The sequence below is a fragment of the Prunus persica genome, chromosome G1, assembly GCF_000346465.2.
Source record: "Prunus persica cultivar Lovell chromosome G1, Prunus_persica_NCBIv2, whole genome shotgun sequence".
Lineage (NCBI taxonomy): Eukaryota > Viridiplantae > Streptophyta > Magnoliopsida > Rosales > Rosaceae > Prunus > Prunus persica.
In genome coordinates this window covers 16,698,368-16,710,906 of record NC_034009.1, presented here as the reverse complement: position 1 = coordinate 16,710,906, position 12,539 = coordinate 16,698,368, and the positions used below count along the sequence as shown (strand labels likewise).

The 12,539-nt window shown below is 40.2% G+C and overlaps 1 protein-coding gene across 1 annotated transcript; it reads left to right on the top strand.

The window, feature by feature from the left end:
- On the top strand, positions 10,271 to 11,374 carry LOC109946506. Its single transcript, XM_020554593.1, has 2 exons — positions 10,271 to 10,372; positions 10,566 to 11,374. Exons 1-2 carry the CDS (start codon positions 10,366 to 10,368, stop codon positions 11,051 to 11,053), a joined length of 495 nt encoding a protein of 164 aa, XP_020410182.1. The 5' UTR covers positions 10,271 to 10,365; the 3' UTR covers positions 11,054 to 11,374.

The window sequence follows — 12,539 nt, the reverse complement described above, 5'->3', positions numbered from 1 at the left end:
AGACAACGAAGAATGGCATCTACTGTATTTGCAAGTGTATATCATGCCGTATCTGTCATAAACTAAGGCTATGAATAACATTCCAATCAATACTTACTGTTGGCAATGGTAAATATTGGAAATTTTTTTTTTTTAAAACACCCCATTAACTCCAGGTTTCATGTTTGTGCACTCACACCATGTTCCTGAAACATTGTGCACATGCAAGTGTAACCCTTTGAATACACGATGACCCTCTTCAGCACCCTAAATATCGCACAATGTGAACAACAATTCATACCCTCCAAAACAAGAAGATGAGTAGGAGGAGCCTCCGTACCAGTGAGGGTGAGTCAGTGACGTCTCGGTTGCCCGGTCAAGAGGCTACTTCAAGATCTCACTGGGAAATGGAAGCCGCGAGTTCAGTGTGTTCACGGCTGTGCTACTGTGGGAACGTTGTCAAAACGCATACATCATGGACGGTTTCTCATCCTGGAAGGAGGTTTCAAGTATGTGCAAGGGTAAGTTTATTTCTGTGTAAGTTTGAGCTGACATTTGGGAATTGTCTGTCTTCCAAATCTGATGCTGGCCGTCTTTGTTTGAAAACATTGATTCCGTTTATGCAGAGGAATGTATGTACATTTTGGGAATGGGCTGACCTAGAGATGTGTGACAGATCGAACCACATAATTCCAGGCTTGCTTAGGAAAATAAACCGCTTGGAAGAAGAACAAAACGCTGGAAAAGGGAAGATGAAAAACCCATGGTTTTGGGTCTCTGTTTTCATGGTTGGAATGGTCATTTATTTGTTGTTTTCCAAATGTAATAGGAGGTTTGTTCATCTACAGTTGGCAGGTTAAAGTTGGTTAGGTTATGGATGTAATGGAACAGGTTTGATTTATTAGAAATCAGTGATGGCAGACATGGTCGTTTTCTATTTCATCCTGGTTTTCAAAGGCTAACACAAAAGGCATAGCCAATAACCCCAGGCTCTGGTATTTTGGTATCAACTCTTATGCAGCCTCAATCGTCAGACCAATTCTTCCACGTAAAACATGAGAAAGAACTAAATATTTGACGGTGAGGGACCTCCCAAAACTACAATTCAATGACGTCAAACAATAGAATATTTAAGCTTGTAGGCCCAGCCGAGCGTTAATGATATTGTTTGTGCTAACCAACCCCGACATTTCCGTCCGGATCGGATTTAAAAAATGCATATACAAAACTAAGTATTCAACCTAACTGAACTAAACTAAACAGTCGACAATGCACTGTCGTCTCACGAAGCAAGTCCCATGACATAGCCACCCAATCTATACTTTCAACTGTCACGAAAATATCTCAACCACAAATATTGCCAAATGAGAGTCGAATATTTCGCTATAGTGGCGATAAAATAATGGAAAAAGGCTACAATGTGGGTGGCCCCAAAAAATTGCATTTCGCTGCAACTTGTGCCAAATGATGGATTTACAATCTGTGTTAAGCACAGAATGTCAAGAATTAGTTCTAACAAAGGAAAGTGAGTACAGCCCTTCTACTATGGAAGACAAGTACAGTTGAATTTCATTACAGAAATGAACACCCTGCAACCTACTACAAAATCACCACACTTTATCGCGTGGTGAGTAAAATGTTAAAAATGGTGCCATGTTACGCAAAAACTCATATTCAGTTTCAAGATTCACCATACGACAAAACAGCCTGCAACTTCTTTCACATACGTGTACAAAATCTGAGATGTGAATATGGGTATGAAGCTGGAAGGACCACCTGCAGAAGAATGACATATGTGCCACTTCAGCATTCATATAAAGGGAAAATGACACGTCATAAGACATGTTGAATTTGAAGAAGTAATTGTTTTAACCTTTCATAAAGAACATGAAACAAGTTTTGGATTAGACACAGTCGGAGTTTAGAACATATGACATACGTAAATCAGATGCCAGTTGCGAAACATTTACATTACCATCTATAGTGTTCAAATCCCCAATACCCTAAACTTTGATGCACAACAGTAGCCATTTTTATTAATCACAGTTGGACAAGTTCCCAACATAATGTAAGTTCTCTTAAATGAACACTGACATCACAGGTGAGTACGTACGTACGACGTAACTGGCATGGGCAGAATTGGTGGCTTCTCACGAGCCTACCTAGCCTACTGGAACCGCTATCTTGCTTCTTTCCGTGAGTCCCAATATTTCCTGGAGACAGATTGCCTCCTACAACAGCTCGCCTTGCAGGTTTGGTGTCGGAAGAGAAAGCGATCCCTCTAAGCCAAAAGCGCAATCTGCCCTTTATTTCCAAGAGCGGTGACATTGTTGGAGAATTTCCTAAAACAAGACCAAAGCTGGGAGAACCGGGTCTTCGCAGTTCTGGGAAAGATACGACAGAAGCGGGAAGAGAAGAAAAGTGCAAGGAAGGAGCAGACTGCTGGTAAACCTGGAAAGTTCATTCCAAAGGTAGCCTCAAGTGGCCCTCCTCGAACTAAAGAAGCAACTCCCCCGGAACGTCCACAGTATTCAAAGCCTGCTGCATCCAAGAGCCAGAGTCGTACTGGCAAGGCGCTGGAAACCACCCATTTTCGCAGTAAATGTTAGCCTACCTCAAATGCTTCTTCATGCCTTTTTTGCTTCTTCATGCCTTTTTTCCTTATTCTGCGTGTATCATATATATATATATATATTTTTTTTCTTTTCTGATTTTATTTTCTTTTAGGGAAGATGGGTACTTCCCCAAAGAGGAAGAGAAGTGACAAATCTCCCATGTCCCCACACGTGACTCCAAAACATCGTAGCATGCGTGTTTTGCAGGCAAGATTCACTGGAGCTCGTACAAGCGGTAGGGAAGCCTCCGAAACCAGAACTGTGGTGACAATTGATGATGACAGTGATGATGGTGACACCACTGATTCTGAGGCTAGTGTTCTGGAGCAAGAGGATGTTGATGACATTGGTGACATGCATGAGGATTCTGACAGGAACAACAATTATGATCGTGATGAGGACGTATTTGCTTATTCTGGTGATTATCCAGAAGAACAAGGTGGCCCGGATACTTTTTCTGGATATGCTGGTAGCAGTGTGCGCCATATTAGCGTTGAGCCGGTACTTGGCATATTTCAAATCTTGTTCTCCTTTCCTTCTTCGTACCAGAAACTGTTTACTCACCACCCGTGCCCATATTGCAGGTTACCGATATTGCTGAGGGCTTAAACCTTACTATGGCCATTGTTGAACTTGCACGAAATGCCCCTGAGGTATCCGTTCTGCTGATATTCTATTTATCTCATTCTCCTTCCTCTTACTCTTTTGCTAATGCACGCATCTTGTTAATTATCTCATACTGATCCTTGCATACATATAATTTTTTTTTTGCAGATTGGGCATATTGCTTAGAACATGGAGATTGTGCCTGGGGTGCCTTCTTCCTCCGACACATTTAACACATTGGTTGAGGTAGCTCTTGCGGAGTCACCTCCAACTATGACGTCAACAAATTCTCGGGACAAGGCACCTATGTTCCAAATCACAAGCCCCTTGCTTCCTGTCTTCCAACACTTTCTTCTGAGGGACTTTGAGCCTGCTATTTCACCAGCCTTTTCGGCAGTTCTACGAAGCAACACCTTTGCCTTTCACGGGACATTGCCCACTCCATCCCACATTCAACCACTTCTCCGGGCGCCAGAGCCCAGTCCCCTAGCACTTCTTCCAGCGTCTTCATTTGGTGACACAGGTCCTGCTGAGGATGCCCAGGTTAACATTACTGTTGTCGGGAATGCTTCTGCAGAACACCCATCTAGCACGTCTTGGTTGGAGTGGGAGAATTCGTTTACTGCATTCATGGCCTTCTTTGACGGGGGTGTTCAGGTCCTTCGGTCTGCAGATGAGCTCCTGCCACTTTGTCACCGGTTTAATGGCTATGCAACATTTTGGGGAGCTCTTGTTTATCCTGAAACAGTTGCAACTTTAGAAAAATTCATGGACATGTATGAGAATTTTATGGACATCACCGACATCACTTCTTCCTTTTCACGGTGCGCTGCTTTCCGGACCCTTGGCTTGGTGCTCCATGGAATGGATACTATGCGATTGCTGGGTATCACAGATCACCGACTTCTTTGCTGGCGGGGCGCAATCTGCGAAGCCATGACCTTAGGTTTCCAGATAGAATTTATTTTGAACTTAGTGAAAGGTCTAGCACGTGCTGTATTCGGGGAATGAGCCATTCACAGCATGGAGTCATTTTTTGGTCCTGACAACATAAGGGCAGCGACAAAGGCCTTGAACCTCAAGCAACGCGAGTTAGAAAATCAGCATGGGGAATTGCGTGCCCTTCTTCTTGCCCAAGGTGTTTCTTTTGAAGGTGCTAGCTGCGTGATGGAAGCAGTGACAAGATCTTCTCATAAGGCTTCCTCCATTCTTTTCTAGCCATCCTTGGTGGTTTTGAGGTTCGTAACTTTTTATCCATTTCTTGTCTTATTCTTGTCCAATACCAACCTGTTCTCTTCTGACATTCTTCTTAATTCTGCAAGTTACATTTTGCTTGGTGTAGGACTGACTGGCTTGACACATTTCATGATTCCTTTCAAGATTGAAGAACACATTACTTTTTAGCTTGTATAACTTGGTCTGACTTATGTTGTAAAGCTTGTACTGTGGCAGCTTGGCATTGTAAAGTTGTAGTGTTCTAGCTGCCAGAACTTATGTCCCCCTTTTTTTTTTTTTTTTGCCAAAGACACATTGTAACTTTAGTTTAGTATATATATATATATGCTGCCTGGTTGGCGGAATTCCTTGCTTGAGATCTTTTCACAGGTTGGGCACCCTTTAAAACAAGGTAGATACTGCCAAAATTTTGGTAGGATCCATGCCCAAGTCTGTGAGCATGCTAATTTCAAAGGCTCAGCTTGGCGCATTTCTTTGTTACCTTGATAAAGCATGAAGCTTGCTAACGACTTAGGATCCCATACAAATGGCTTTGCTTGGCATGTCGACATTTTCTCTTTTTTTAAAAAAAATATCTACCACGGATATTAAAATTTGAAAAAGGCAAGCTCCCAGAGACAGTTTCTGTTTGTTTTTTTTTTTCAAAACACTCCTCCATTTTCATTTCAAATCTCATGTTACCAGATGGTACATTTTACAAAAGCTTATCCAAGCAAAAAAGCGAGCATATGGAAGGAGACGATAAAAAAAAAAAAAGAAATGCGGCAACATAAAGATAAGATATTATGCCTACTTAGCAGTAGTAGGGCTTGAGCCACTTTCCATTGATGGGAGCCGTTAGCATGCCTTCCTTGACAGAGATCAAGCGATAATAGCCACTGTTGTGTACTTCCTTGACTGCGAATGGACCCTCCCATTGCAGAGCAAACTTGGATGGTCCCGACACTCGTCTTCTCACATGCTCGACGACTTTTAGCACAAGATCTCCTTGCTTGAAGGCTTGAGGCTTAACGGTCCTGTTATATGCTTGGGCAATAGTTTTGTGGTAGAGCGCCATCTTTCTTTCAGCTTTCATTCGCTTTTCATCAACTGCTTCGAGGTCTAACAAACGCCAATCCGAGCATGACTTTGCATCCCATTCAAGATCATTGACAACCGATACTCTGGCCATGGGAATGGTGATTTCCATATGTGAAATAGCCTCAGATCCATACACAAGTGAATAAGGTGAAAAACTTGTGGCACTTCTTGGTGAGGTGCGGTAGCCCACAAAGCATCCGGTAGGTGAACGCTCCAACCTCCTTCGTACTCATACACCATCTTGCTCAAAATCCTCAGTATTGTCTTATTGGTAGCTTCCGCTTGACCGTTTCTCTGTGAGTAATAAGGTGTAGAGCGACGATGCTTGATACCGTAACCACTAAGTGTTGAGCTCACTTGCTTGTTAACAAAAGGCGTGCCATTGTCAGTAACCATTTTGTATGGGATTCCGAACCTGCACACAATGTATTTCTCGAATGAAGTTTGAGACAGCAGCTCTTGTGGCCTTCCGAAGAGGAATCGCCTAAACCCACTTTGTGAAATATTCTGTAGCGGTAAGAATCCATATGTAACCATTGGAAGAAGGATGAATTGTCCCAATTAAATCGAGCCCCCAAGTGTGAAAAGGCCAAGGAGTGCGCATATCTTGTAACAATGTAGGAGGTTTGTGACTTAAATTAGCATGGATTTGGCATGTGTGGCATCTCTTAACAAAGTCGTGTGCATCCTTCTTCATGGTAGGCCAGTAATATCCAAAACTCAGCAGCTGCCGATGAAGCCTCTTCATTCCTTGATGTTCTCCATACTCTCCAGCATGTATTTCTTGCATGGCTTGATGTGCCTCTGACCTTCCTAAGCATCGTAGTGGTTCACCATGGAATCTTTTTTGGTAAAGAGTCGACCCATCCACAAAATACCTCTTCACCATCTTTTTAAGCTTATAAGCGAGCTTGGAATTGGTTGGCAAAGTCCCTTCAACAAAGAATGCTAAATATGGAGCCCTCCAATCTTCCGCAAGTGAAATGGTGAAAGATTCCTCGATAGTGAGTATCGTAGAACATTTGGGACAATTAGCCTGAACCTCAGCCGCTTGTTTCTTTTTCTCTGGCCAATTAGCCTGAACCACAGGATCTTCCCCATGCTTTTGGCTAGTATTGTTGAGATGAGTGGTAGTAACTCTTTCTTCGTACTGGAAATATTTCTTACAAAACCTGTTTGCCAAATCATTCCAAGAGCGAACAGAACCTGGTGCTAACGTTGTGCACCATGTATAAGCCCGATCGGTAAGGCTTTTTGAAAATTCTCGAAGCCGGAGATTGTAATCATCGACATGTGGTCCTAAAGCATCAACGAAACGATTGACATGCTCCTTCGGGCTTCCCTTCCTTCCATCGAAAAGAACAAAGCTTGGTGTTTCATAGCCTTTAGGATATGGCTGCTGGAGTAGGCTCGATGGGTATGGTGGCTGAGGAATGTACTTCCAATCCTCCTGGCTTCGACTAAGCTCCTTTTCCAGCATGGCAACGACATCTTCTCGGGCAACAAAAGATGGTCTCTTTTGTTCAGACCCTTTTCCAGCAGTAGCAAATTCCTCTCGTGGGTGTCTGTCATTCTCTCCGCTTGGCTTAGAGACAGAATTTTTCAATTCTTTGATGGTTCCCATCATCTCCCTCTGGGCTTCCCCCATAGCCTGAATAGCGGTAATGAGATTTGTGAGGGTAAAAGCTCCCTCGTTTGTACTTTCATGCTCCCTAGAGGAGGCATTTTGCCTTGATTCAGAATCACCATGGTCGGTCCTATCTTGGGAAGCCATGGTATTGCTCTTAGTCTTCTTTCTTGGAGGCATTAGTGAAAATGGCAGCTTGGTCCCCAGCAGAGTCGCCAATTTATGTAGGGGCCTTTCTGTTCCAGCAGTCTGATGAATAAGCTTGGGCTGTCGTAAAAAAGAAACAAAATTCCCCAAGTGTCTGAGTTCGAAACCAAGCTCCCAAAAGAGTTTTTGAAAAGTCTGATGAAACTTTAGAAAAACACTCTCAGGTTCTTTTTACTATAACCAAATAAACATGATAAATCAATTAATGGCTTAGCTTGAGAAGCTTGTGGCGTGAGAGCTAAGCTTTCACAAGTTTAGCAATTTGAGAGAGAGGGAAGCATGAATTTCTTACAGAGAACAAGGATTTGAAGTGGGCAGAGGAAGATTAGAACGATTTATTCCTTAAGGGAAGAAGAAAACAAACAAAGAAGAAGATTGGGTGGCTTGAGTAAATTTTCAGTTGCTTGACAAAGCTTGGTCAGGCCCTGAATGGGTTGGTTTTCTGGGTGGCAGAAGCCTTCTTTTATAGCCACAAAGAACCCTAATTTCATCTAACCTTTTCATTCCTTTTTCGTTACTTCTTTCCACTTTATCTTCTTTGGTGAAATTCTCCCATCCAGGGTGCATAGGTACGGAGTTCTTTGTGGTTCCAAGGTTTTAGCATGGCTGGTCTTTCTCCATAAGGGTGAAGCGCCACTAACTTTCTTCTCGATTTTTACTATGGGAGCTAACAGAGAAAAAGGTGGGAATGGACATGCTGTTTACCCAACGGGTAAACCTCTTGCTCGCATGGATTTCCTACGGTTTTTGTGTTGGCTTCCGTTGACTCCTTTGGGCAAAGGTTGAACGTGTCTACTAGATATTTTATCGAGTGTTGGGCTAGGCTTTTCCTAAGGCCATGGGTCGGTGATATTCTACTCTTCAGCAACAGGTTAGCTTGTTTTCGTCAAGCTGCTGGAAGCAGTTTGCCTGTTGTGTTTTTAATAAAGTATTTGGGCATTCTAATTAACATAGAGTTTTCTAAGCAAACTACTGTATTTTTCCTAAGGTATTGGGTCATGTTCTCTCTCTCTCTCTCATGCTAGCCCATGTTTTTGGGGCCAACAAATGGGCTCGAGTTTTGGTGCTCCCATGCAAGCCTAGGGTAATTTTGTGGCTTGGGCCCACTTAAGCTTGTGGCATAGCTTGGTGTTAGAATAATGGTTCTCCTTGCATGACATTTACGCTTGTGCTTGAGCTTTATTATTATGCCGTGATAGGCTATAATCGGGTCAAGTAACACCGAATAGATGTGTGAGCGTGATTTTGTAAAATTGATATACTCCCGGCTCTTTTGTACGTGCTTGCTTGGCATGATACGTGGCCCGTAGCTTGTATTGGTGCGTCGTACAAATTCTCTTTTGTCCCGATTGAGCTTCTTTTGCGTTTATTTGTGTTGGGCCAAGAATTAATCTTGGCTTAGCCCCTTGGATTTTTTTTGGGCCTCAACAATATATATATATATATGTATTAATATTATAGATATTATATATATACTTGAGCATGCCGGACAATAACACAAGTGAGTATTTGGTTGAGTTGGAAATCAATGCCTTGACTTTAGTAGGCAAGTCAGGTTTGAGTCAGTATTGTGTCATTCAGTAGTTGTATCTACATTACTTCTCTTTTTGTTAACAATGTAAGAAAAAAATAATTTAATTTAATTTAATTTTTTTTGTAGTGTATGATTTCACCCACTCAAAACAAAACAAAAAAAAGTTCATGTCTTCTTTTTCCTCTTCCTTTTTCTCAAATTGAAACATTAAAATATTTGTGAATTTGATTTATGATTGCCATTGCATACTAATCGATGATGAATTTTAGTTATTAAAAAAATTATTTTATGGTATTAAGTCATGGCAAATTTTTTTAATCATAATAATATTTTCATATTAGATCAATATACGGGTGTTCACTCACACAAACAAGCTCAAGAATTCTTATATCTATTTAGGAAGTAGCTCTACCTCTCTATGCAATCTCCATGCTCAGTTAAGCAATACTAGCACCCCATAAAGATGTTATCAGTTACTATTAACTCACAGCTTAGGCTGGTATTGAATTATTTTTATTATTAATAAATGTTGATAATTTTTCAGGTCAACAAATATATACCAACGTTAATTTAGTGAAATATTTCTCTGAATTTGCTTTGGAATATTTGCTCAAAGTATGGGGTGTGACTGTTCAACTAATTTTTTCGACATGGTATTATTGGAATTTGACAAGGAATCTAAATTATTGCTTTGCCTACACTAAATTAGAATTCATATGCTTGTAGAATTTTTCCACAAGCATGGCCACTTAAAAAAGTCTGTCCGGTCCCTCTTTGATTAGACAAGAGGGGTCCTTTTTTACAAGACTTTTCCAAGTTTTTTTGGTTTTTGCTGGAAAGACTTTCCCAAGTTGATCATTAAGAATATTGCAGATATAACAAAGACTAATATGTTATAAAATGAATTGGAATATGTGCGAATATTGAGCTGCACGTAAAGTAGATGAGACACAGCATTTAACAAGATTCGGCTATGTCTACGTCCTCGGAGAGCAACAGCAGTAACTTTTCCATTATATAAAATAATAGGGCTACAACTTTAGTGTTTACAGTATGTATGGCTCACTGAATTTTCTTTCTTGGAGAATTTCTCTCTGCTCTCTTTCCTCTCCATTCACTCACCCTCTTTCTTCCTTCTCTTCCTCTTCTCAAAGCACCCTCTTCTACTGATGGAGGTATCTATTTATAGGCCAAGGACATTGGCTGTTCACTTCACAAGCATTTGACTTCACTCAAATAATTGGCAGACAAGCATCATTAATATTCTTCAATCAATTGGGTAGTGAGGCTTGCCATTTTGGGATCCACATTGTTGACTTTACAACATAATAATATATATATATATATATATATATATATTTTTTCAAGAGGAGGTCACATGCTCTCTTATAAACACACCTTAAAAAACATCTAGTCCCTACTGCTAATTGAACATAAGAACTCTCCAGAGAATAGAAGACTTTTCTTTTGAGCTTTCATCAATGGCAGGTAAGTACTATATATTATGATTAATATTTTTATTTCATTCAAGATCTTTTTGTGTATAGGGTTTAAGGAATTTATGTAATTAGTTTACAATAGTAACTTCCATTTATTGAAAGATTGTCTTCCATCTGATTTTAGAGTATTTGTCTCTACTTATTGGAAGATCTTTCCATTTTTATCTTTGCATATACATAAGATGGGTCTCGATCTCGATCTGAAACTGAACGATTGAGCCAGAGCTCTCAGGAGCGGGTAAGAAACCGCTTTCCTGGTCACTCTAGAACGCTTTCTGAACAAGATCCCCAAGAAGAAAGAACTGAACAAGAACTCCAGCAAAACGAAAATAGTGAGGCAGAAAATACTGATGAAACCAACGAGAACTTCAACATTAATGAGAATGATTTCTGCGCAATTGATAGCACAGATGTTGGGATTCACGATGCTTACAACGAAGAAGGTGGAGGTGGTGTTGATGTCCATCAACCAAGGAGGGGTCGAAACCACAACATTTGTGGCAATACATTTTATGCAAACAAAGGCGAGCGTGTTGGGATTAGCAAAGTTGGCAACAAGTACAACAACAAGTCGAGCGTACCATTTCTTCTTGGTCTTCTTGCTCTTTTTGTTATTGCTTCTTCTTTTTTCTTTTATATATCAATGGTGAGTAAGCAAAACAAAAAATGAAGCAAGCGGCTTGAGTGAAAAAAATGGCACGACTAAGAAGAAGCAAAATAAATAGTTGGCGAAAAACTAGATTTTATGGGGCAGGTCAAGACTCTACCACATGTTATGGGGCAGGAAAAACTAGATTTCTGTATGGACTTGTTTTGTGGCAATCAATAAGTTAGATTTCTTCGTTATTAGTTCTTTCTCATGCTCAGAATTAAGCTTTCAGATGTTCATTGCATTCAAAGCAAATTAATTTCCTCATGGACAGGAAAATTTCCTCTTCTCGTTTGCGCAAATTAATAATAAATTCAAATACACACAGATTACTGATGAGTATATGTTAGGGGTTGATCCTTCTATGATTTTGATCAAGACCCACATCCCTACTATTACCAAAGCTTATACCATGGGCATGGTGCTCGTTCCTTCTTCTTCGCTCGAGCTTCTTGCTTTGTCTTTCCTTGAGTTGTAGTACTTGTTGCCATGGGCATTGTGCAGGTGTTCAGCTTCATTTGGAGACCCATCTTGTATAAAAATGGAAATAATAAATAAATAAAAGTCCTGATAATGAACCTGGATTAGTATAGTCAAGACTCAAAAGGTATTTTATGTGGGTGGAAAATTTTCGTTTTTCCTATTGGCGTTCATATTTCTTTCACATGATGAGACATAGAAAAAGGTAATCGCATGATTACAAATGCTACTTAATTATGTAAACTTTATTAATCATAAACAACTAAAAAAATCAACCCATCAAATTTCTATTGTTATCATGAACCGCAATTGTTAAACAGCTTCACACCCACATGAGCGAAAGTCTTTTACTCACTTATCTTCTTTATTCAACTTACTAATGGGGTGTAAACTGGTGTTGAGAGCATAGTTGTGTGAAAGGGTGGTTTGAATATTTGGACGATTTGTTCCTGCATGGTACTCCTTTCACACAACCTAGGTAGATTTATGTCATTTAGAGGTCACAGAGTTAAAGGGTTGGGACTAGGTTGGGTTGAATGTGACCAAAGTGCAAGGGGTCCTACTCTTTAGTGACTACAATTGCGCACAACCCATGTGATCAGGCAGCCCTACCCAAGACTTTATCCTTGTCTGAGTTTCAACTTTTTAACTTATTGAGCCACATCTCTAGGCATTCATCTATGTACCCTGTATTGATAACTTCTGTATTCAATTTTACGCTCTTCCAATAACCTTGTATTGATAAGTTTGTTGAAATTGAGAAAGTTCTATCTGCTCAATCTATTTACTTAAATTTTTTTTTTTCTCTACTACTTATTTAATAAATTTAAAATAGGCTATGATAAACCTAAAAAATTCGGCACTATGAATAAATTTTTTTGACGAACATGACCAAGAATTATTGTTAGTGATGACACAAAAGACATTGTGGAAAACCCGTGCCAGTAGTAGGAGATGAACAATCCCCATAAAATCGTTTATTGTTTTCATTACTATTAGAGGGGCAAGTTGGATTGTAAATTTCAAT